The 27165-nt window shown below is 31.1% G+C and overlaps 1 protein-coding gene across 1 annotated transcript in view; it reads left to right on the plus strand.

Annotated features, from left to right (window-relative positions):
- Positions 1-2851: 2851 nt before the first annotated feature.
- LOC142232734 (uncharacterized) overlaps positions 2852-27165 on the plus strand; it is a 70581-nt gene continuing 46267 nt past the window's right edge. Inside the window, exons 1-4 of the mRNA XM_075303384.1 lie at positions 2852-2900; positions 5765-5907; positions 11121-11288; positions 11362-11481. Of these exons, the coding sequence (XP_075159499.1) occupies positions 2852-2900; positions 5765-5907; positions 11121-11288; positions 11362-11481 (480 nt within the window). The remainder of the gene's footprint in view (positions 2901-5764; positions 5908-11120; positions 11289-11361; positions 11482-27165) is intronic.

Consider the following 27165-nt stretch of genomic DNA (forward strand, 5'->3'; position numbering starts at 1 on the left):
CGTTGAAACAACGCTTGCTAAACAAATTAATTGACGGTTTTTAAATAGTAAATTTTCCATAAAATTATCGTTGAAAATACATGTTCCATCAATGTCCAATGGTTTTTAATGAGTAATGGATGTATTATTGTTGATATGAATTGATTTATAATAGGATAATGTTCCTTTATTATATAAAGTGAATATGTACATTAACAGTGAAACCACTAGGAACAACAATTTTGGTTAATTTTACAAATGAGGCAACTGTAGAAAGTTTTAACTAAACTAAATGGTGACATCACGCCAAAACCCAAATATAAGTACTTATTTATCGACTAATTGAAGAAATTTTGTTAGACATAATTACTTTTTTTTCACATGTTGAGGTGAGTATTAACTTCGAGTTTAGCCGCTTAATTCGCTAAAGTGAAAACTAAATCAGTAAGAAAAATGCATAAAATTATACACATTTATTGCAAATTTTATTATAACTTGATGGGGAAAAGCCCAAAGCAAATTTTCACAAAGTTTGTATTCCTTAAAACGGATTATTAAAGAAAAGTAAGTTATAATGAAATCTGCAAAAAATATGCATAATTTTATGCCTTTTAAGATTTAGTTTTCACTTTAGTGAAAAAATGCGACTAAACTCGAACTTAATACTCACCTTTAGTGTCGGGAATTTTCTTTGTATAATTTAGGAATGTGAGATGGTAACACTGAAAAAATGCAACTCTGTGTACAAGAAACAACAATTCATAAACAAACGTGAAACAGTTATAACGGCGAAAACAAGCGTCACTTCGAAATAAGAAAATAAAATAAAGAATAAATATTGGTAAAATGTCTCAAAATCTTAACAAAAAGAAAATTAACACTGAAGGTAAGAAGAATGTCGTGCAATAAAGAATTCATTTCTTTATATTTTCAATTTGTTTCTACAGACACTGATAAAAGTTTGGACTCCATTGGAACGATGCCTTTCGTAGGAAAGAATCAAGCAAAGCGACAAAAGCTAAAACACAGAAGAGGTACATTTTGAAATCCTGAATTTATATAATTGTTTTAATTCATTCTTCACTTTACAGATGCTATAGATGATAATTTGGATTTTTTTCGAGACGGAGGATCACAGTATGCCATCCCATTCCGTAAATAAGGATGACGAGAGTAAGGAAATGTATTTCGCCCAATAGAGGCCATTATCAACAAATGTTATTTTTTATCTTTCTATGTAGCTTCATTCGGGGATGAAGTTAGGAGAGAGTTAAGGGCTATTAAGGACGAAATTGGAAAGATAAAAAAATGAAAAAATGAAGAATGAAATTTGAAGTTTACGGAGAAGTTTACTTTATAACTTCAAAAAATGGAGGAGTCTATTATTTCCAACGTGAACACCATATTAAATAACCATATTAAAATATTTTTTTTTACCAATTAGAAATGTCAATCTTAATCTTAGTTATGTATTTTTCCTATTAATTGTTAATTATTAAGTTTTCTGATGTTCCTTTGTAAAGTGTAAAACACTAATATAAATATAACAATAAAATATTCAACGTATTTTGTTTTGTTTCAATAGCGGTTTTAAGGTACTGTAAAATTATAATTCTAACCCTCCTAAAGCATTCTAGAAACAATTGGAAAGACGTATGAAATGTTGTTTTTCAGTGCTTTTTAATGGTTGTAAAAACCATCGATACACCGTATAACGATGTTATCATTTTGGGGTTGTCAAAGCGTTCGTTAAACCATCGGAAAAGCGTATAAAATATTGTTTTCATGACGCGTTGTTAAATACAATCGATACACCGTGGAATGATGTTATCATTTAGGGGTTGTAACAACGCCTTTTGCCACCGTGTATCAACCGTTCACAACGCTTTTACAACGCTTTTCCGATGGTTTTTTTTTCTGACTGGGTAGCTTTCGCCCGATTTACACTCATATGACCAAAGAGGCCAATTTTTTGCTCCGATTAAGTTGATATTTTGCACAGGGAGTAGAATTAGCATTGTAGCTATGCGTGCCAAATTTGGTTGAAATCGGTTCAGATTTAGATATATCTCCCATATATAGCTTTCGCCCGATTTACACTCATATGACCACAGAGGCCAATTTTTAACTCCGAATTAGTTGAAATTTTGCACAGGAAGTAGAATTAGCATTGTTGCTATGCGTGCCAAATTTGGTTGAAATCGGTTCAGATTTAGATATAGCTCCCATATATAGCTTTCGCCCGATTTACACTCATATGACCACAGAGGCCAATTTTTAACTCTGATTTAGTTGAAATTTTGCACAGAGAGTGGAATTAGCATTGTTGCTATGCGTGCCAAATTTGGTTGAAATCGGTTCAGATTTAGATATAGCTCCCATATATACGTTTTTCTGATTTCGACAAAAATGGTCAAAATACCAACATTTTCTTTGAAAAATCGCCACTGCTTAGTCGAAAAGTTGTAAAAATGACTCTAACTTTCCTAAACTTCTAATACATATATATCGAGCGATAAATCATAAATAAACTTTTTCGAAGTTTCCTTAAAATTGCTTCAGATTTAAACGTTTCCCATATTTTTTTACTAACATTGTGTTCCACCCTAGTGCATTAGCCGACTTAAATTTTGAGTCTATAGATTTTGTGGAAGTCTATCAAATTCTGTCCAGATCGAGTGATATTTAAATGTATGTATTTGGGGCAAACCTTTATATATAGCCCAAAACACATTTGACGGATGTGATATGATATCGAAAATTTAGATCTACAAAGTGGTGCAGGGTATAATATAGTCGGCCCCGTCCGACTTTAGACTTTCCTTACTTGTTTTGTTTCAAATAAGCTAAAAACAAAGTAAGAGTTAACAAAATGGTACCAATTATTCATTCGATTCAATTCAACTATGTCGAAAAAAATGGTAAATCCATTCTATAAAATTGCGAATTTTTGAAAATAGTTGAGGTCAAACGTTTCACACAAACGTTAGAATGCATTACAAATCATAAAAAATTATTTATTTGGCAAAATTTCAGAACATTTTTTAATTCACATCTAAAACACTGAATTCGGATGGCACCTAAAGAGGTAATGCAAATTCTTTGCAACGACTGTTGAAATGGTGGACATCCGTCCTGTGGCAAGCCAATTTTAAATGCATCGCTTCTGAGCGAATTTTGCACCTCTTCCAGATCCAAATAGAACATTTTCACTACTCTTTTGCCGACGCTGTGTTTGCTAGGTGAACTAACAAAAAGTTTACTTGGATCCAAAGATTTTGACTTTCCCTTAAGCATTTTGGTATTGATTCCGAGCCAAAGATGCGGCTTCTTTAAAATAAAGAATTTTTTAGCGATTTATCTGGCTTTAAATCTAGGACCAATAAAATTAAAATTAGGATACAGGTCTCATTTACCAAATTTTCATTATCTTTTCGCGGTTTATTTATAAAGGTACAAACTTACAAACAAATGCCAGTTTAAAAATCCAAAATTATAACGGATACTTCAAAGTAGAAATGTTTTCTTAATTCAAAACAAGTATATACGGCCGTAAGTTCGGCCAGGCCGAATCTTATGTACCCTCCACCATGGATTGAGTAGAAACTTCTACGAAAGACTATCATCCACAATCGAATTACTTGGGTTGTGGTATCTTAAAACGTCTTAACATCGTTTTCTAAATTGTGAGTTAGTCCATACGTGGTATATATTAGACAAAAAAGGTATGTATAGGTAAGTCTACAAATAATTACGAATCGATATGGACTTTTGCACGGTACGTAGAGAGCTAGAATTGAAATATGGGGTCGCTTATATGTGGGCTATTTACAATTATGAACTTGATATAGACCAATTTTTGTGTGATTGGGATCTATTTATCTGAGGGCTATATATAACTATAGACCGATATGGACCTAGGTAGGCATGGTTGTTAACGGCCATATACTAGAACAATGTACCAAATTTCAACTGACTCGGATGAAATTTGCTCCTCCAAGTGGCTCCAAAACCAAATCTTGGGATCGGTTTATATGGACTGATATGGACCAATTCCTGCATGGTTGTTAAATATCATATTCTAACATCACGTACCAAATTTCAACCGAATCGGATGAATTTTGCTCTGCCAAGGGGCTCCGGAGGTCAAATCTGGGGATCGGTTTATATGGGGGCTATATATAATTATGGACCGATTTCGACCAATTTTTGCATGGTTGTTGGATACCATATACTAACATCACGTACCAAATTTCAACAGAATCAGTTGAATTTTGTTCTTCCAAGGGGCTCCGGAGGTCAAATCTGGGGATCGGTTTATATGGGGGCTATATATAATTATGGCCCGATGTCAATCAATTTTTGCATGGGAGTTTGAGGCCATATATTAACACCACGTACCAAATTTCAACTGAATCAGATGAATTTTGGTCTTCCAAGAGGCTCCGGAGGTCAAATCTGGTGATCGGTTTATATGGGGGCTATATATAATTATGGACCGATGTGGACCTATTTTTGCATCGTTGTTAGAGACCATATACTTACACCATGTACCAAATTTCAGCCGGATCGGATGAAATTTGCTTCTCTTAGAGGCCTCGCAAGCCATATACTAACACCATGTACCAAATTTCAGCCAGATCGGATGAAATTTGCTTCTCTTAGAGGCCTCGCAAGCCAAATTTGGGGGTCCGTTTATATGGGGGCTATACGTAAAAGTGAACCGATATGGCCCATTTGCAATACCATCCGACCTACATCAATAACAAGTACTTGTGCCAAGTTTCAAGTCGATAGCTTGTTTCGTTCGGAAGTTAGCGTGATTTCAACAGACGGACGGACGGACATGCTCAGATCGACTCAGAATTTCATCACGACCCAGAATATATATACTTTATGGGGTCTTAGAGCAATATTTCGATGTGTTACAAACGGAATGACAAAGTTAATATACCACCCATCCTATGGTGGAGGGTATAAAAACTATAAACCAAAGACGCTAAATACTCAGAATAGGTCTTAGCCTATATATAAAGCGATTTTATCTTAAATCTAAAGTTTCAATATTTCAGTTAATTTAAGGACAAGTTCTTTAAATCAAAAATGTGTTTCGTTACTTGATGGAAAATTAGCCTTTAGCAGATGCCTTAGCCTTTAAATCCTCAAAATAGGTCTTAGCCTATATATGAGGCGATTTTATCTTAAATCTAAAGTTCAAAAATCAAAAATGTGTTTCTTAACTTTAAGGAAAATTAGCCTTTGTTGAAAGACATGCGACTTTAAGGGAGGGACGCAAATTTACAAAATGTGTGTCCTAAATTTAATGAAAAAAAATGTTTAAAGCAAAGATTATAAACTTGTTTTAAATTAAAATTTCATTACATTAAAGAATTTTTTCCTTAATATTTTGTAAATTTCGCATCTTAAAATTTAGGTTGCGTAATCTTTAATATCACGCAAATAATTTTTTCAGTGTGGTAAATTGATAATGTATCACATACATATAACAACTAATGACATATTCCCATTATTTAGCACTTAACTGTTTTCTTGATCAATTAACCTGATTATAAGAAAATAATATAGCAAATTATATAGAAAAAACATAAACATGTAATATGATTGTTTCAGTATATTCAGGGTCACATTACGTTCAAAGTGCACTGTTATTTTGATAAAACTTCAGAACATTGTCACATCACAATGACATTGTATTATAAGCGATTACTGTTTGTTATTTTTATATTGGTAACTTTTTATTATAAAAATATTCTCTGTTTTAAAGTAAAATTTACAAATCTTCAATGTGAATTATTGGATTCATCATTTGCTAGTATTAAAAAATGCCAATTGAGAGCATTGGCAAGAGATGTAGTCAGCTTAAATTTACATGTGGCGCTACATCAACTTCCCGTTGGAAATATTTCAGTAAGTACGATGATTTTCCCAAGTTAATTTGTTAGAAAAAAAGGGTAAACCATCAAAACTCAGTCGAAAAATATTTCACAATAATTTTACTATACTGCAAATAAACCCATACCCGGTTCCAAAGATTTTGTCTTTACACGTATAATTTTGATGATGATTTCGAGCCAAAGAGAGAATTGAAGTAAGGATACATTTACGGCCCACTCCTCTTTTAAATTTTAGTTTTGCGTATTTAATTCTAGGGAACAAATTTTGATTAATTCGTTTTTTTCAGTTTTTTTCTTCACATGCCAAAGTTTTTTAAAAACGTGTTAATAAACACTTAAATTTCCAAATTCGGACTGAACTTCAAGTAGAAACAGTCTTAATAAAGTGTTGTAAACTGTGGAAATACTTCTCCTGTTTTTGGACGCTTTTTTGCTTTATAGTCCAGATGCAAGAAAATAACAAATTCAAAGTCAATTCCATTCATTTTTCAGAACTATTAAAGTTAAGTTGACCTTAGTCAAATAAAATGTTCTTTCATGTAAAGATACCCACTGTTAAGTCGAATGACTAAATTCTAAGGACAAAACGACTTCATTGAAAAGTTAATCGACTTTTGGCCAAAGAAAAACCTTTATATCATCGAAATGCACCTTCTACACTCAAAAAAAAAAAAAGTTTACTTGGATCCAAAGATTTTGACCTTCCCTTAAGGATTCCGAGCCAAAGATGCGGCTTCTTTAAAATAAAGACTTTTTTTGCGGACCTCATTGGCTTTAAATCTAGTATTAATAAAACTGAAATTGGATACAGATCTCATTCATCGAATTTTTATACTCTTTTTGCGATATATTAATAAAGGTATTTATGAACAAACGAATTCCAATTTCAAAATCCAAATTATGCCATGTACTTAAAAGTAAAAACAGTTTTCTTAATGCTAACAAAGCTTTAAACCAAAGATGCAAATCCTTTAAATTATACTTAGCCTATATTTGAAGCGTTTTTATCTTAAATTTAAAATTGCAATATGTCAGTTTAGTTATTATTTGAAGCGTTTTTATCTTAAATTTAAAATTGCAATATGTCAGTTTAGTTACAGACGATTTCTTTAAATTAAAAATGTTTTTCTTTATTTTAAGGAAAATTTGCCTTACTTCAAAGATCTACAACTTCAGGAGAGAGATGCAAAATTTCAATATATGTGTCATAAATTTAATGAAAAAAATTTTTGAAGTAAGGATTATAAACTTTCTTTTAATTAAAATGTCATTATTTTAAAGAATTTTGTCCTTAACATTGCGTAAATTTCGAATCCTAAAATTTAAGTTGTATAATCTTCCATATTAGGTCAATATATTTTTCAGTGTATGCTAAGCCAGATTCGCATTCGTATTTTAAGGACATCTTTGACCATTCCTTAAAATAAAGTCTTCTATATGCTTTTCGGCTTTGTAGCACGGTTGCCACTTCAGCCAAAAATAATCTACAAAAATTTGGAGAAAATTTTACCAAAAAACTATTAAAATTTGCTTAAAATTTTATATCTATAGAAAGTTTTCTCAAAATTTTAGTTCTATAGGTTAGGTTAAGTTATGTGGCAGCCCGATGTATCAGACTCACTTAGACTATTGAGTCCATTGTGATACCACAGTGGTGAACTTCTCTCTTATCACTGAGTGCTGCCCGATTCCATGTTAAGCTCAATGACAAGGGACCTCCTTTTTATAGCCTAGTCCGAACGGCGTTCCACATTGCAGTGAAACCACTTAGAGAAGCTTTGAAACCCTCAGAAATGTCACCAGCATTACTGAGGTGGGATAATCCACCGCTGAAAAACTTTTTGGTGATCGGTCAAAGCAGGAATCGACCCACGACCTTGTGTATGCAAGGCGGACATGCTAACTATTGCACCACGCTGGCTACCCATATAGAGAATGTTGTCAACATTTTATTTCTATTGATTTTTTATATATATATAGAAAAATTGCTCAAGATTTTATTTCTATAGAAAAGTTTGTTAAAATTTTATTTCTATATAAAATTTTATTAAAATTTTATTTCTATATAAAATTTTATTAAAATTTTATTTCTATAGAAAATTTTATCAAAATTTTATTTCAATAGAAAATTTTGACAAACTTTTATTTCTTTAGAAAATTTTCTCTAAATTATATTTCTATAGAAACTTTTCTCAAAAAATCTATTTCTATATAATATTTTATCAACGTTTTATATCTTTGGAAAATTTTCTCAAAATTCTATTCCTATAGAAAATTTGCTCAAACTTTTTTCAAAAATTTTATCAAAATTTTATTTCTATAGAAAATTTCCTCAAAATTTTATTTCTATCGAAAATGTTCCCATAATTTTATTTCTATAGAAAATGTTCTCAAAATCTTATTTCTATAGAAAATTTTGTCATAATTTTATTTCTAGAGAAAATTTTGACAAAATTTTATTTCTTTAGAAAATTTTCTCAAAATTTTATTGCTATCGAACATTTTCTCAAAATTTTATTTCTATCTAAGATTTTATCAACATTTTATTTGTTTGGAAAATTTTCTCAAAATTTTATTCCTATAGAAAATTTGCTCAAACTTTTATCAAAAATTTTATTTCTATAGAAAATTTTCTTCAAAATTTTATTTCTATCGAAAATGTTCCCAAAATTTTATTTCTATAGAAAATGCTCTCAAAGTCTTATTTCTATAGAAAATTTTTTTATAATTTTATTTCTAGAGAAAATTTTGACAAAATTTTATTTCTTTAGAAAATTTTCTCAAAATTTTATTTCTATCGAAACTTTTCTCAAAAAATTTATTTCTATATAATATTTTATCAACGTTTTATTTCTTTGGAAAATTTTCTCAAAATTTTATTCCTATAGAAAATTTGCTCATACTTTTATCAACAATTTTATCAAAATTTTGTTTATATAGAAAATTTCCTCAAAATTAAATTTCTATAGAAATTTTCCTCAAAATTTTATTTCTATAGAAAATTTCCTCAAAATTTTATTTCTATCGAAAATTTTCCCAATATTTTATTTCCATAGAAAATGTTCTCAAAATTTTATTTCTATAGAAAATTTTTTCAAAATTTTATTTCTACAGAAAATTTTATTTCTATGAAAATTTTCATTGGTTTTGTTTTGTTATTGTTGGTTTTGTTCTTTAAGCATTGTTGTTGTTTTTTATTGCAGCTTAAAACCATACATTGACTATACTACAAGTGTAGCTTAACCAACAGAGGAAAAGAATGTTTGTCAAATTTATTTGGGCAAAGCCCTATAGACTGCAAGATGGTTGGATGGACGCACGTTTCGGAAATTTTCTCAAAATTTTATTTCTATACAAATTTTTTTCAAAATTTTACTTCTATAGTAAATTTTGTCAAAATTTTACTTCTATAGTAAACTTTCTCAAAATTTTATTTCTATCTAAGGTTTTATCAACATTTTATTTCTTTGGAAAATTTTCTCAAAATTTTATTCTTATAGAAAATTTGCTCAAACTTTTATCAAAAATTTTCTCAAAATTTTATTTCTATGGAAAATTTTTTCAAAATTTTATTTCCATAGAGAATTTTGACAATATTTTAGAAAATTTGGACAACATTTTATTTCTATAGAAAATTTTCTCAAAATTTTATTTCAATCTAAGATTTTATCAACATTTTTTTTCTTTGGAAATTTTTCTCAAAATTTTATATCAATAGAAAATTTTCTCAAAATTTTACTTCTATAAAAAATTTGCTCGAAATTTTATTTCTATAGAATATTTTATCAAAATTTTATTTCTATAGAAAAATTTTTTAAAATTTTATTTCTATAGAAAATTTTGTCAAAATTTTATTTCTATCTAAGATTTTATCAACATTTTATTTCTTTGGAAAATTTTCTCAAAATTTTATATCAATAGAAAACTTTCTCAAAATTTTATTTCTATAAAAAATTTGCTCGAAATTTTATTTCTATATTGTTTATTTCTATAGAATATTTTATCAAAATTTTATTTCTATAGAAAATTTTATCAAAATTTTATTTCCATAGAAAATTTTCTTAAACTTTTATTTCTATACAAAATTTTTTTCAAAATTTTACTTCTATATAAAATTTTGTCAAAATTTTATGTCTATAGAAAATTTTTTCAAAATTTTATTTCTATAGAAAATTTTTTTCAAAATGTTATTTCTATAGAAATTTTTGTCAAAATATTATTTCTTTAGTACATTTTCTCAAAATTTTATTTCTATAGAAAATTTTCTCAAAATTTTATTTCTATAGAAAATTGTGACAAATTTTTATTTTTTTTTTTCGAAAAATTTCTCTAAATTTTATTTCTATAGAAATTTTTCTCAAAATTTTATTTCTATGGAAAATTTTCTCAAAATTTTATTTCCAAGGAAAATTTTTTCAAAATTTTATTTCTATAAAAATTTGTAAAGTACTTCTTAGAATTTTTTTGAAAAATCCATTGTTGGTAAAATTCCACCAATTGTGACAACCGCGCTTCGTAATCAAGAAGTTTAGAAGTTTAGAGTTATTATATCCAAGTTATCTTTAGTCCAATAAAATTTTCTTTCATGTAAAGATACTCATTTTAAAGTATAATCACCTAACTCTAAGTAAAACGCGCAATAAAAAGTTTACCAACTTTCGATCAAATAAAAATACTTTGTATCAGTGAAATTTGTCTTCTATAATACGCCAAAATGGCAAACGTATTTTAAGGATATGAAATATGTATGTTTATACTAAAATATTTTTTCAATGTAGGCTCCCTTTTTGCACATTCGTGGCCAGATAAATCGCTCGTCCGAAAAGGATTATGTTAGAATTAAATCGGGAATATTTTTGTGCGATTAATTTTTACAACTAACTCAACAACAGAAGATCGATTAACTTAATTAATTTTTTTTGGCGATGAAGCCCCCTTAAGCACCAGTGTTTATATGTATGGTGATCATATGTACCGTGATCACTCCAAGTCGAATTTCATGGAAGTCGTCGAAAATCAGTTGTACCGAGTCTGAAAATTTTGTTTGAATTCTGAAAAAATCTTTAAAATTAATAACATTGTCTTAAAATTTGTTGACCTTTTGAATCTTGACAGAAAAGAAACAAGCATCAATTCAAAAAACTAATAGTGTAAAGACAAAATCTTTAGGAACCGTGCAATCGATTTTTTTTAACAATCAATTTCTTCACATTTTCTTTTCTACAGTTTAATGGACAACTTTATCATCGCGGTAATGGTTACAGGCCTTTTATGTACAATGATACCATAGATTTTTGTTCATTTGTGAAGAAACCAAGTCGCAATATGATTTGGAAAATAATTTATGAAATGTTTAAACCGTATACCAATATAAATCATTCTTGTCCTTATAACGTAAGTAATTTATTATATATATTAAATGATATAAAATAATATTACGTTTATTACGTTTTTTAATTTGCAATAGCATGATTTAATTATCGACAAATGGATATTGAAACCAGAAATGTTCGAATTGATTCCATTTCCGGAAAATGACTACATGGTGGAAATACAAGCTGCCGCTTATAATGTCTATAGGGCAAAAGTAAAATATTATTTTAAAATTTTCCATTGAGATAATTCTCATAGGATTTATAGTTAATAATAAAAAATATATAATATGTCCGTGTTAATGTTCAAAACAAAATACAATTTCAAAATTGATACCGGGAAAATTCCTGCGATACTGACGTAAGGGTTGGAATCAATACCAAAATCATTAGTTAAAGACAAAATATTTGGAACCGGGTAAGCTTTTCTTCAGAGTATATTCGAGCCCACAAGGCGATTCATATGATTTTCCCACGTAGGGAAGCTATGAAACACTCAAAAATGGCACAAGCATTACTAAGAGGACACAATTGTGATGGAGCTCATGATACTGTTGCCATTCTAGCCAAAAATAATCTACCAAAAGTTTAAGAAATTTTTACCAAAAAACAATCAAATAAAAAAGTTTGCAAAATTGTGACAAATTTTGTCAAAATATAATTTCTATGGAAAATTTTTGTCAAAATTTTATTTCTATGGACAATTTTGTCAGAATTTTATTTTTATAAAAAATTTTATCAAACTTTTATTTGTATGGAATTTTGTCAAAATTTTATTTTTGTGGAAAATTTTATCAAAATTTTATTTCTATAGAAAATTTTGTTAAAATTTTATTTATATTGAAAATTTTGCCAAAATTTATTTTCTGTAGAACATTTTTTTGTCAACATTTTATTTCTGTGGAAAATGTTGTCAAAATTTTTAATCTTATAGAAAATTTTGTCAAATTTTTTTTCTATAGAAAATTTTGTCAAAATTTTATTTCTATAGAAAAATTTGTCAAAATGTTATTTCCATAGAAAATTTTGTCAAAATTTTATTTTTACAAAAAATTTTGTCAAAAATTTATTTCTGTAGAAAATTTCGTCAAAAATTTTATTTATATAGAAAATTGTAAAGTCCTCGTGGCGACCAAAATTAAATACAAACGCGCTGGGCAACTTCCAAATTCCAAGTGAAGTTTATTCTGTTCTTCTGACTTAGTTTGTACCTTAACTTACATTGTAACTGTTCTTCTAATAGATGAGCATACATACATATGTATTAGTGTTCTTAAATACATTTAGTAACACTTCACAAAATTAAAATAAATATACTACAATACCCCCTATTTAAATTATTGAATTTAAATTTGTCAAAATTTTATTTCAATGGAAAATTTTATAAATTAATTTTTATAGAAATTTTTATCAAAATTTTATTTCTATGGAAAATTTTGTCAAAATTTTATTTCTATACAAAATGTTGTCAAAATTGTATTTCTATAAAAAAATTATGTCACAATTTTTTTTCTATATAAAATTTTGTCAAAATTCTATTTCTATGGAAAATTTTGTCAAAATTTTATTTCTATAGAAAATTTATCAAAATGTTATTCCTATAGAAGATTTTGTCAAAATTTTAATTCTATAGAAAATTTCGTCAAAATTTTATTTCTATAGAAAATTTTGTCAATATTTTATTTCTATAGAAAAGTTCGTCAACATTTTACTTCTATAGAAGATTTTGTCCAAATTTTATACAATAGAACATTTTCTCAAAATTTTATTTCTATAGAAAATTTTGTCAAAATGTTATTTCTATAGAAAATTTTGTCCAAATGTTATTTCTATAGAAAATTTTGTCAAATTTCTATTTCTATGAAAATTTTTGTCAAAATTTTATTTCTATAGAAAATTTTGTCAAAATTTTATTTCTTAGTTTGTACCTTAATTTACATTGTAACTGTTCTTCTAATAGATGAGCATACATACATATGTATTAGTGTTCTTAGATACATTTAGTAACACTTCACAAAATTAAAATAAATATACTACAATACCCCCTATTTAAATTATTAAATTTAAATTCGTCAAACAACAACATTTAATTTTTATAGAAATTTTTATCAAAATTTTATTTCTATGGAAAATTTTGTCAAAATTTTATTTCTATACAAAATGTTGTTAAAATTTTATTTCTATAAAAAAATTATGTCACAATTTTTTTTTTATATATAAAATTTTGTCAAAATTCTATTTCTATGGAAAATTTTGTCAAAATTTTATTTCTATAGAAAATTTATCAAAATTTTATTCCTATAGAAGATTTTGTCAAAATTTTAATTCTATAGAAAATTTCGTCAAAATTTTATTTCTATAGAAAATTTTGTCAATATTTTATTTCTATAGAAAAGTTCGTCAACATTTTACTTCTATAGAAGATTTTGTCCAAATTTTATTCAATAGAACATTTTCTCAAAATTTTGTTTCTATAGAAAATTTTGTCAAAATTTTATTTCTATAGAAAATTTTGTCAAAACGTTATTTCTATAGAAAATTTTGTCAAAATTCTATTTCTATTTTTGTCAAAATTTTATTTCTATAGAAAATTTTGTCAAAATTTTATTTCTATAGAAAATTTTGTCAAAATGTTATTTCTATAGAAAATTTTGTCAAAATTTTATTTCTATAGAAAATTTTGTCAAAATTTTATTTCTATAGTAAATTTTGTCAAAATGTTATTTCTATAGAAAATTTTGTCAAAATTATATTTCTATGAAAAATTTTGTCAAAATTTTATTTCTATAGAAAATTTTGTCAAAATTTTATTTCTAAAGAAAATTTTGTCAATGTTTTATTTCTAACGAACATTTTATCAAAATTTTATTTCTTTAAAAAATTAGCAAAATTTTATTTCTATAGAAAATTTTGTCAGAATTTTATTTGTATCGAAAATTTTGACAAAATTTTATTTCTATCGAAAATTTTGTCAAAATTTTATTTCTATCGAAAATTTGTCAACATTTTATTTCTATCGAAAATTTTGTCAACATTTTTTTTATAGAAAATTTTGTCAATAATTTATTTCTGTAGGAAATTTTGTCAAAAATTTATTTCTTTAGAAAACTTTGTCAAAATTTTATTTCTATAGAAAATTTTGGCAATATTTTATTTCTATTGGAAATTTTGTCAAAAATTTATTTTGTTAGAAAATTTTGTCAACATTTAATAGAAAAATTTGTACAAATTTTATTTCTTTAGAAAATTTTTTCAACATTTTATAGAAAAATTTGTCAAAATTTTATTTCTGTAGAAAATGTTGTCAAAATTTTATTTCTTTAGAAAATTTGATCAAAATTTTATTTCTTTAAAAAATTGTATCAAAACTTTATTCATTTAAAAAAGAATTTATCAAAATTTTATTTGTATAGAAAATTTTGTCAACATTTTATTTCTATAGACAATTTTGTCAAAATTTTATTTCTATAGAAAATTTTGTCAAAATTTTATTTAAATAGAACATTTTATTTCTATAGAAAATTTTGTCAACATTTTATTTCTATAGAAAATTTTGTCAAAATTTTATTTCTATAGAAAATTTTGTCAAAATTTTATTTCTATAGAAAATTTTTATCAAAATATTATTTTTATAGAAAATTTTGTCAAAATGTTATTTCTATAGAAAATTTGTAAAGAGCCTCTCACAAAAACAATAAAAAAATCTACCATTTTTAGTAGAATTCTACTAACTGTGGCAACCGTGGCTCATGATCCCGTGTACGCAACGCGAATAAACTAACCATTGCACGACCCCTAACTAGTTTTAAAAGAAGAGTTTCAGTTCATTTTAAAATATTGGATTGTAGCAGCAATGAAAAGCAATTTACCATGCTTTGATTTTGGCGATATGGAATCTCCACAGCATTGAGCTAATAAAAGTGGTTTAACATTAACGACTTATTCGTTAGTAGCTGGCTGAGATAGTAACATTACATTTATTTTTTTATTCGATTGTCAATGAAAATTAACGCATTGTCAACTATGGGTAATACTGTTTTTTTTTATAAAATAAGAGAAAAACAAAAATATTGACAGTTTTGTGTCATTGCTGCTGCTTCCGTTAGATGTCAAAAATGATGACGATGATAATAGTGATGATTGGCAGTTGGTGGCTTCTGCTGATGACATTATATACGTTGGCGTTATACCACGATACTAATGCACGTTGCGATTATTTTCAAATGCATTGAAATTATAAGCTCGTTAATGATAATATAGATCTTATACAATTTGCAGAGCCAAAAATTTTACGGTAGATAGGATAGTGAAAACCCACGTATGATGATATATGACATCAAACAGCCATTATTTTTGTAGTCATTAGTTTTTTATTTAATATGATAAATGGAAGTCACCTTTTAAAAATATTGACAATATAAAAAGCAAATATATTCGCTCATCGAAACAACATAATTAGCGAATTTAGGTTCCATCAAAAGGCTAAAGATATTGAAAAGCTCAAACATGAAGTGAGAAACCCCTAATAAGGAAGGAAAACAATGCCGGAAAGTTTAAAAAGAATCAGCCGATACACACAATATTTGGCACAGCTATTTTTGGACATAAAAAAATTTAAACTCCCAGGAAATGGCAATAAAATTGGGATGTCTAGACGTTCATATCGGGAGATCGGTCTATACACATAATATTTAGCACACCTATTTATCCGAAAATACATCTAGATTTCAAACTTCAGGTAAATCAGAAATTTGCGGTATCTACAGGCTCAAGAAGTCAAATCGGGAGATCGGTTTATATAGGTGTTATATCAAAACTTGGAGCGATATATGTAGCTCATCTTCGAATTTGCAGAATAAAAAACGAATCTGTGCCAAATTCTAGCACCATCATAGAAACGTATAGTTTTAATTGGACAACAAGTAATACGGCCGTAAGTTCGGCCAGGCCGAATCTTATGTACCCTCCACCATGGATTGCGTATAAACTTATACGAATGTCTGTCATTCACAATCGAATTAATTGGGTTGTGGTATCTTAAAACTTCCTAACGACGTTTTCTAAATTGTGAATTAGTTCATACGTGATATATATTAGATAAAAAGGTATGTATAGGTAAGTCTACAAATAATTACGAATCGATATAGATTTTTGCACGGTACGTAGAGAGCCAGAATTGAAATATGGGGTCGATATAGACCAATTTTTGTGTGATTGGGGATCTATTTATCTGAGGGCTATATATAACTATAGACCGATATGAACCTAGTTAGGCATGGTTGTTAACGGCCATATACTAACACAATGTACCAAATTTCAACTGACTCGGATGAAATTTGCTCCTCCAAGTGGCTCCAAAACCAAATCTCGGGATCGGTTTCTATGGGGGCTATATATGATTATGGACTGATATGGACCACTTTTGGCATGGTTGTTAAATATCATGTAGTAAATTCACGTACCAAATTTCAACCGAATCGGATGAATTTTGCTCTTCCAAGGGGCTCTGGAGGTCAAATCTGTAGATCGGTTTATATGGGGGCTATATATAATTATGGACTGATGTGGACCAATTTTTGCATGGTTGTTAGAGACCATATATCAACACCATGTAACAAATTTCAGCCGAATCGGATGAAATTTGCTTCTCTCTTATTTTTAGCCAAATCTGGGGATGGGTTTATATGGGGGCTATATACAATTATGGACCGATGTGGATCAGTTTTTATGGTTGCTAGAGATCACATAACAACACCATGTACCAAATTTCAGACGGATCGGATGAAATTTGTTTCTCTTAGAGGCTCCGTAAGCCAACTCGGGGGATCGGTTTATATGGGGGCTATATATAATTATGAACCGATGTGGACCAATTTTTGCATGGTTGTTAGAGACCATATACGAACACCATGTATCAAATTTCAGCCGGATCGGATGAAATTCGTTTCCCTTAGAGGTTCTGAAAGCCAAATCGGGGGATCGGTTTATATGGGGGCTATATATAATTATGGACCGATGTGGACCAATTTTTGCATGGTTATTAGATACAATATACTCACACCATGTACCAAATTTCAGCCGGATCGGATGAAATTTGCTTCTCTTAGAGGGTCTGAAAGCCAAATTTGGGGGTCCGTTTATATGGGGGCTATACGTAAAAGTGGACCGATATGGCCCATTTGCAATACCATCCGACCTACATCAATAACAACTACTTGTGCCAAGTTACAAGTCGATAGCTTGTTTCGTTCGGAAGTTAGCGTAATTGCAACAGCTTGCCAAGGCTATGCCGGCCGTTTGGAGACCATAATTCGTGGCAAATATAGCCAATTCGAACAAATATAGTCTAATTCTAAAATATGTTTTTTCCAATATATATTTCTTGCTTTTGACCAATATAATTTAAAAATTAAAGGAAAATATGGCACTTTACTGTAATTTCGAAGGTCCGAAGACCCCAATGTGAACCTGAAGTTCTCAGTAAGTCAACAAAGCAACTAAGTATTTCGCACCTATCCTAAGTATGTTTAGAAATTTTCGTGGTGCGGGAAAATATGCAACTTAAAATTCCTCACAAAAAACCCAATACTACTTTTGTAAAAAACATGTTTGCCTAGGTTTTGAACTTTTTGGAAAAATTTCAAAAAGTAATAAAAAAAAGTGTAAATAAAGAACAACGCGTGCGATACCCGTTTCCCAATTTTTTTCTGCTTTGTGTGTATAAGGTCCAGAAGAACCATTTTGTTATACCTTCCACCATAGGGTGGGGGTTATATTAATGTTGTCACTCCGTTTGTAACACATCGAAATATTGCTCTAAGACCCTATATTCTGGGTCGTGGTGAATTTCTGAGTCGATCTAAGCATGTCCATCCGTCCGTCTGTTGAAATCATGCTAACTTCCGAACGCAACAAGCTATCGACTTGAAACTTGGCATAAGTAGTTGTTATTGATTTTGGTCGGATGGTATTGCAAATGGGCCATATTGGACCACTTTTACGTAGAGCCGACCCCCAGATTTGGCTTGCGGAGCCTCTAAGAGAAGCAAATTTCATCCGATCCGGTTGAAATTTGGAACGTGGTGTTAGTATATGGTCTCTAACAACCCTGCCAAAATTGGTATATATCGGTCCATAATTATATATAGACCCCATATAATCGATCCCCAAATTTTACTTCGGGAACCTTTTGGAAAATTCATCAGATTCAGTTGAAATATGGTACGTGGTGTTAGTAGTTAGTACGTCTCTAACTACCGTGAAAAATTTGGTCCATATCGGTCCATAATTATATATAGCCTCCATATAAACCGTTCCCTAGATTTGGCTTCCGGAGCCCCTTCGAGAAGCACAATTCATCCGATCGGGTTGAAATTTGGAACGTGGTGTTGGTATATGGCCGCTATCAACCATGCCAAAATTGGTTCATATCGGTCTATAGCCGATCCCCACTCACATAAAAATTAATCCATATCGGTTCATATTCATGGTTGCCACTCGAGGCAAAAAAAATCTACCAAAATGTTATTTCTATAGAAAATTTTGTCATCATTTTGTTTCTATAGAACATTTTGTCAAAATTTTATTCCTATAAACATTTTTATCAAAATTTTATTTCTGTAGAAGATTTTTTCAAAATTTTATTTCTATACAAAATTTTGTCAAAATATTATTTCTATAGAAAGTTTTGTCAAAATTTTATTTCTATAAAAAGTTTTGTCAAAATTTTATATCTATAGAAAGTTTTGTCAAAATTTTATTTCTATAGAAAATTTTGTCAAAATTTTGTTAAAATTTTATTTCTGTAGAAAGTTTTGTCAAAATTTTATTTTTATAGAAAATTTTGTCAAAATTTTGTTAACATTTTATTTCTGTAGAAAATTTTGCCAAAATTTTTTTTCTATAGAAGATTTTGTCAACATTTTATTTCTACGAGTATTGAAAATTTTGTCAAAATTTTATTTCTATAGAAAAATTTGTTAAATTTTTTTTTTTCTATAGAAAATTTTGTCAAAATTTTATTTCTATAGAAAATGTTGTCAAAATTTTATTTCTATAGAAAATTTTGTCAAACTGAATTATATACATGTTTAATCGGCCTTTTGTAAGATTAATATATACCACGTATGGACTAAATTACAACGCAAGTGTTACCGCAACCCAAGTAATTCGATTACGGATGACAGTTTTTAGAAGAAATTTCTAAGCAATCCATGTGTGGTTCGGTAAGTTCGGCCTGGCCGAACTTACGGCCGTATATACTTGTTTTTGTTCTATAGTTCATCCAAAGCTTCTCGTCTATAGTCGCGCCTTACGGATGGTCAAGAAGCAGATCCCGTCGATTTAGATTGTATCCGTTTTGCCCTATACGATGCGATGTTTTTATTTATAATCGCAAAAGATCGATATCCTATACAATCACTACCTTTGGTGGAAATATAAAAATTACGAAAAATACTTGCCTAAACATATTTCGGAAATTTGTTTTCCACATAATTATAGACTGTACCCAATGAATGTGGGTGATATCATTTTTGATAGATGAAAATCACATGAACGATGATGAAAGTTCAATGTAACCATAAACATGTGCCAAAAATAAAAAATATTGAAAAAATCACATTTTTAACGAACATATCAGACGCCATATGAAACAATTGAACTTTTCTTTTGTCATCAAGCCAATATCGAGATTTCAACATTAGCTCTACATCCACCTTCAACATCATCGTCATCCTCATTGAAATCGAAATCGCCGTCACAATCACCATCAATCCCCAGCTAGCACCACCAGTCAAGCTATCTATCAAACGTCAATGGAGGAGTTAACACGCAAAAAAAGGAGTTTCTAAGCTATCTACGCTGGATGCTAAAAAAAGTCACAAAAAACGCGACCAAATAAAACAGCTGGTAAAAGACGGCTACACACCATCAACTATGTTAACAACCTGGCCACAAATAAAGTCAACGTAACATTTGTGGCAAAACGGCCCCGATGAGAAGAAGTGAATTGAAAATGAAATGAAATCAATGGGATTTCAACGCAAATAGGGATGCCAGTTCAGACTTTGAGGTTTCACAGATAGCGGGACATCGAAAATAGCAAACAAACAGAAAATAGGCATTAAGTTCGGCTGCGGTGAAACTCTCGGCCTCTCATAAAAGCGACCAAATAAAACAGTTGATATATGACGCCTAGAACCATCAACTATGTTAGGTTAGGTTAAGTTGTAGAGGATGCCATCAATTTTAGTCTTGAATTCATGGCCACTTAGACCACTATAGGTCTATTGGGAATTATCTCATCCTCCCGATGTGGTCCCCTTGAAAGTAGTCAAAGAACTTCCTGTCCGTCTTCTATAAAATAAATCTTAGAACAACCAACCAGATTCCCTGATGAAGGCAAGTATGTTTCTGAAGCTGCACTCCCCCAGATCAGTGAGAGCCTGAAACAACCAACCAAAGGCGCTCATGATGGCAAGTATGTCCCACAGACAGTGAGAGCCTGAGAGAAAGTTGAGCCCAGTATCTTGCTTCTTCTTGCTTCTGGACAAGGACACAGGAAGTGGTACGAGTCTTCTCTAACTGCCGGGTCCAGACCCTATCTACAGATGCCATCATCTTTAAGACCTATTCTTACCATATGTTCCCCAAGTTTGTTATGTCCTGTAATACTCGTAATGCCAATCATATTTGACGTCTATCCTGTAAATATAAGAAGACAGTGGAGTAAAAACGTCCCCTTCTACATTATTCCTTAGCCAGCACATCCGCCTCCTCATTCCCCATTATTCCACAGTGGCCAGGTACCCAGCTCAGAGTTATATTATGCTGTTCAGTGAAAACCCTTGAGATCTCTACGACAACGACTAAGGCTTTTATAGCTGTTTCGCTGTCGATGCTGATGATGAAGCTGGTATCGCCTCTTCAGTAATGGCCTCATACACAGAGACTCAGCAACTTTTGTGATAGCAGAAATCTCCGCCCGAAAAACACTGCAATCACCATCCAGCATGCAAGGCTTTCGTATTCCTAGTTCACTGTAATAAATGCCGCTGCCACTTGCCTCATCCATCTTTGATCCGCCCGTATATATATTTGGGGTTCCGAAGGGTATCCTCCTGTTCCCCCACTCATCCGTACTTGGTATATGAAACTAATACTGACATCGTTTCTTCAATAATAGCCTTATCAACAGCGACTCAGCAGCTTTTGTGATCGTAGAAATATCCGCCTGAAAAACACTGCAATCACCATCCAGCGTGCAAGACCCTCGTATTCCTAGTTCACCACAATATATGAGCCTACCAGTTGCTTCATCCATTTTTGATCCGCCCTGTATACATATTCGGAATTCCGAAGGGTATCCTCCTGTCTCCCCACTCAACCGTACATGGTATAATATGTGTCGGCTTGTCATGATAAACATGCTCAGTGGCCATATGGTCCGTCTTTCTATAATGCCCGGCAAGAAATTCAGTATTCCTGCAGTAATCTCCAGCCCCTGACATAAAAATAAATGCCGTCGTATTTATCTTATTTATTTTCGACATATGATTTTGGTGGCTCACGATTTTCCACCAAACATGACGATTGTCCACCTATGTGGCCACAGGTCTTACAAACGCAGTATAAAGCCAACTAAAAAGGAAGGCCTGATTCCCCATCTTTCCTCGACAATTTTCTGACAAGAGTACAATGCCGCATAGGCGCTCATCATGCGGTCTGCAGTATTCTGCTTCCAGTTCAGTTTGGACTCCAAGAGATCTCCCAAGTACCTTGCTTATTTCGAGAGGCTCAACTTCGTCCCTTGGAATTCAGGTGACTTGTATCCGGTAACCTTTTTTCTCCTTCGTCCCTTGAAATTCAGGTGACTTGTATCCGGTAACCTTTTTCCTCCTGGTGAAAAGTACTAGGTCCGTTTTTCCAGGGTTAACTCTTAATCTACATCCTCGAGTCCACTCCGAGAGATACTGTAAAGACTCACACAGCACATCCGAAATCGTATCCAGGAATATTCCCGATACCAATATCACAATGTCATCCGCGTATTCCACTACTTTAATGTCCTTGTTGCTCAGTCGACTCAAAACTTCGTTCACCACCAATAGCCACAGCAAGGCTCCCACCCTGTGGCAATCATCTTGTAGTGCTAGCCCTCCTTGTGAAGTTAGCCAGCTCAACCACCAACCTTGTCCCTATTTAGCAACATCAACTCGATCCACTTTATAACGAATTCCTCTAATGCCACTACTACCCTATTAATTTTCGTATAATTGAAGGAACTTTCAATGTTCAGAAACTCCGGCAATGTATAGTCACCATATTTCATAGACTTTTCTATGTGATGCAACACTGAGTGTAGGGCAGATTCCACAGATTTCACTTTAAGGTAAGCATGATGGCAGATCAAGCTTAGCTGACATTTTGCTCTTGAAACCTGTTTGGGGTGATCACATTCCTTCTCTGCGTGAAACATTTATCGCAAAAGGACCTCCGATCAATGTGATTTCAACGCAAATAGGGATGCCAAACGAGACTTGAATATTTCACAGCTAGCAGGACATCAAAAATATCAAACCAGAAGTAAAAATTCATTAAGTTCGGCTGCGGTATAACTCTTGAATCCCTCATCATGGCTTTGACTCAGTGGATAAGGCTGCCCCATAAAGTGTTTTAAAATCCCAGCATTTTGAAGAAATCATATCCATTTGGATCACTCCTAAATAGAGCCGTGTCTGGTGCTGCTGTTGACTAGGTTTCACACATGTATTGTCATCATAATATATGATGATATGGATTGCTTGATTCGTTTTGTTTAGTTGCGTTTTTTTTTCTTCATTTTTGGTCGGGATGTCTTTGGTCTTGTGAAATTTCACAAGTTGCTCGTTTAACTGACATCAATAACAACAACAAAAAGCTTCACTTTCATTGAACTAAATTTCTCTAGAGACTATGCAACAACGACAAGTTTTACGTTTTGTCATTTGAACGCAGTCAGTTGTTTAAATAACAAAACACACAAAAAAAATCACATTGCTCAAACCAAAAAGTAATCAGAAAAACTCCTACTCCATCCTCGACTAGGCGAAACGATATACACCCCACAAAACAAAATCCCAATCCAAAAAAAAAAAATATCTCACAAAATAACAATGATCCGTGAGTGTCTTGTTTTGGCGACAGGCCATATTAGAAGATTTGGCAGACATCAAGGCAGACACTCATTTCAAAAGGCGTTGTTTTTAGTTTTATGGTCTTTCACGGACAGACAAAACCATTGATATGCGAGAGTTAACACAAAATTCAGACAAAGAAAATGTTCATAATTGCAATTAACTTTTTGTTGACGAAACATGTCCACATATACATATTTTAATAAATGCATAAATATATTTAATATCCAATTATGCGGGATGAATGTCCGTTATATATATGTGGGAGATTTTCACCAAAAGTTTATAATTGAAGCATCGAGAAAAACTTATCGAAATCCAGAGATTTTTTCTGCAGCCTCTAATAATGTCGGCGATATTTGCGAATGGTTTCACACATAGGTTAGGAATTGTGGCAGCACTTTATTTTAAGCTCATTCAGGCTATACAGTCCAATGTGATATCATAGTGGTACATTTTTGAGTGCAGCCGGATCCCATGTTTTCCTCAATGACAAAGGACCTTCTTTTTTACAGCTAAGTCCAAGCGGTGGTTGATATTGCAGTGAAAGCCCACTCAGAAATGTCACTTTCGATTCAGTTTTTTTTTTTTGACAAATCTTATAAATTACAATTAATTAATTTGTTAGATAAATGTCACAAAATAAAGAAAGAACATCAATAAACAAGTGAAAACAATGAAAATAAAATTAACAAGTATATATTTCGTTGAATTGCTTATTCTAAATTGTTTTTTTTTTTTTTGCTCATAAAAAAAATTCTTTGTAAGAAAAGGGAATTTCTTTTGTCTAAAATTTCGTTCCGTAGGATTTGATACGGTCGTAAGTTTAGTCAGGCCGAATCTTATGTACTCTCAACCATGGATTACGAAAGTACTACTAAAGACTGTTAAACACAATCAAATTACTTAAGTTCTGCCAATGTGCTATTGTTTCCAATATAAAGCAATTTTGTTTAAGATGCGACCAACCATTCGAAGAAAATAACGGAAACAATAGAAAACAACCCATTTGTCGGATGCATTTTGGCATCAAAAGTTATTACACACTATTTATTCCAGTCAAAAGTAGTTACACAATACAAAATATCATTAGTTTTTCGCCTTCAGGTGAGTTAAGCAGGTGTGTTTTACATAATTCTTGGAGAAGATTACGCAAAATATTAATATTGTCATTTTACTCCACGAAAATGGTTAAATTGATCCGATATTGTGACTCAATTTAGAAAGGGAATTTCAGCTTAAATTTATGCGATTTCGCGGAAAACGGTGTATAATTTAGTAAAAAAAAACTAAGGATACTTGTGGGAATTTATAAGATAACAAGTATATACGGCCGTAAGTTCGGCCACGCCGAATCTTATGTACCCTCCACCATGGATTGCGTAGAAACTTCTACCACAGACTGTCACCCACAATCGAATTACTTGGGTTGCGGTAACACTTGCCGATAGCAAGATATCTTAAAACTTCTTAACACCGTATTCTCAATTGTAAGTTAGTCCATACGGGGTATATATTAAACAAAAAAAGGCGGATTAAGTATCCCAGCAAAAAAAATGGGAAGTTGTTCCACAAACATTTCTTTTAAAGCCCATCCCAGAATCCCCCATCGAGTTTTTTCAACTTCCGATGCAGTCCTTTTGGACAAGTCCACAAACATTTCTTCTAAAGCGCATCGTGGGATCCCCCAATAATTTTTTTTCATTTCCGATGCAGTCCTTTTGGACAAGTGCACAAACATTTCTTCTAAAGCGCATCTTGGGATCCCCCAATGATTTTTTTCTACTTCCGATGCAGTCCTTGTGGACAAGTATTAGAAAGTACGCAATCAGGCTATTTTAAAATTTTGTACAATTAAATTTTACAAAAAATTAGAAAACTAATAAAAACTAAAAAAATAGAAATTAATAAAAAAAAGTAAAAAAAAAAAATAAAAACTAAATTTCATCCCCGCTGGGATTTGAACCTGTGCCGTTTCACTTTTTCGCTTCCATGGAAGTTCTTTTCAGAAGGTTTTGCAAATTACGAGAATTTTAAATTTTTTTTGTTGATTTTTAATGGAAAAAATATATTTATACGAAAATATATGCCGAAAATAAAAATTAAAAACGATGCATGACGTAAAAAAATAATTTTTTAGAAAAATATTTGATAAGAAAATTGCCGCTGGTGAGATTTGAACCTGCGTTTCTTATTTTTTCATTCATACTAATAAAGAACATCTCGAGAAGCAATTAGAATGTTATTCCTTGGTGTCGTATTACGATCATATCACAAACATTTGAATTAACCTTTCGACGCTTTATGTTCAATGGAGTTTGTGGCTGAGTGTGCTAAGGCGTTCTGTTATGGTGCCAGCAAACCCAGGTTCAACCCCAGGTCGGAGCGAAAAAGTTTTTCAAATTGTAAAAATTAGATAAGAGGAAAATAATTGTGTAATAAAACATATAGATGAAAAAAAGTGAAATTGGTTGAAAAAAAAATTTGTTTTCGCTTTTTAAATTTCTTCATTCAAATTAACTTCCAGGGCACAACTTCTAAAGCAATGCAAAGGATCCAAAAAGGGAGTACTTCCGTCCTATGACAAGCCCATGTAAAATTCATTAGAGATGATCCAAGTTTGCACTACTTCCGGATCACAGATTGGGGATCCAAACTACTTTTTTGGAAGCTCTTTTTTTGCTGGGTACGTATATAATACAGTTTGACAAAATTTTCTATAGAAATAAAATTTGGCAACATTTTCTATAGAAATAAAATTTTAACAATATTTTCTATAGAAAAAACATTTTGAAAAAATTTTCTATAGAAATAAAACCTTGACAAAATGTTGTATATTAATGAAATTTTGAAAATTTTATGGACCAATTTTTGCATGGTTATTAGAGGCCACGTACTAAATATCAACCGTATTAATTTTGCACATCCATGAGGCTCCGGAGGTCAAATCTGGGGATCGGTTTTATATGGGGGCTATATATAATTAAGGACCGATGTGGAGCAATTTTTGCATGGTGATTAGAGACCCTATACTAACACCATGTACCAAATTTCAGCCGGATCGGATGAAATTTGCTTCTTAGAGGCTCCGCAAGCCAACTCTGGGGATCGGTTTTATATGGGGGCTATATATAATTAAGGACCGATGTGGAGCAATTTTTGCATGGTGATTAGAGACCATATACTAACACCATGTACCAAATTTCAGCCGGATCGGATGAAATTTGCTTCTCTTAGAGGCTCCGCAAGCCAAATCTGGGGATCGGTTTATATGGGGGTATATATAATTACGAACCGATGTGGAGCAATTTTTGCATGTTTGTTACAGCCTATATGCTAACACTATGTACCAAATTTCAGCCGGATCGGATGAATTTTGCACATCCATGAGGCTCCGGAGGTCAAATCTGGGGATCGGTTTATATGGGGGCTATATATAATTAAGGACCGATGTGGAGCAATTTTTGCATGGTGATTAGAGACCATATACTAACACCATGTAACAAATTTCAGCCAGATCGGATGAAATTTGCTTCTCTTAGAGGCTCCGCAAGCCGAATCTGGGATTCGGTTTATATGGGGGTATATATAATTATGAACCGATGTGGAGCGATTTTTGCATGGTGATTAGAGACCATATACTAACACCATGTACCAAATTTCAGCCGGATCGGATGAAATTTGCTTCTCTTAGAGGCTCCGCAAGCCAAATCTGGGGATCGG

Source organism: Haematobia irritans, chromosome 1 (assembly GCF_050003625.1).
Source record: "Haematobia irritans isolate KBUSLIRL chromosome 1, ASM5000362v1, whole genome shotgun sequence".
NCBI classification, from domain to species: domain Eukaryota; kingdom Metazoa; phylum Arthropoda; class Insecta; order Diptera; family Muscidae; genus Haematobia; species Haematobia irritans.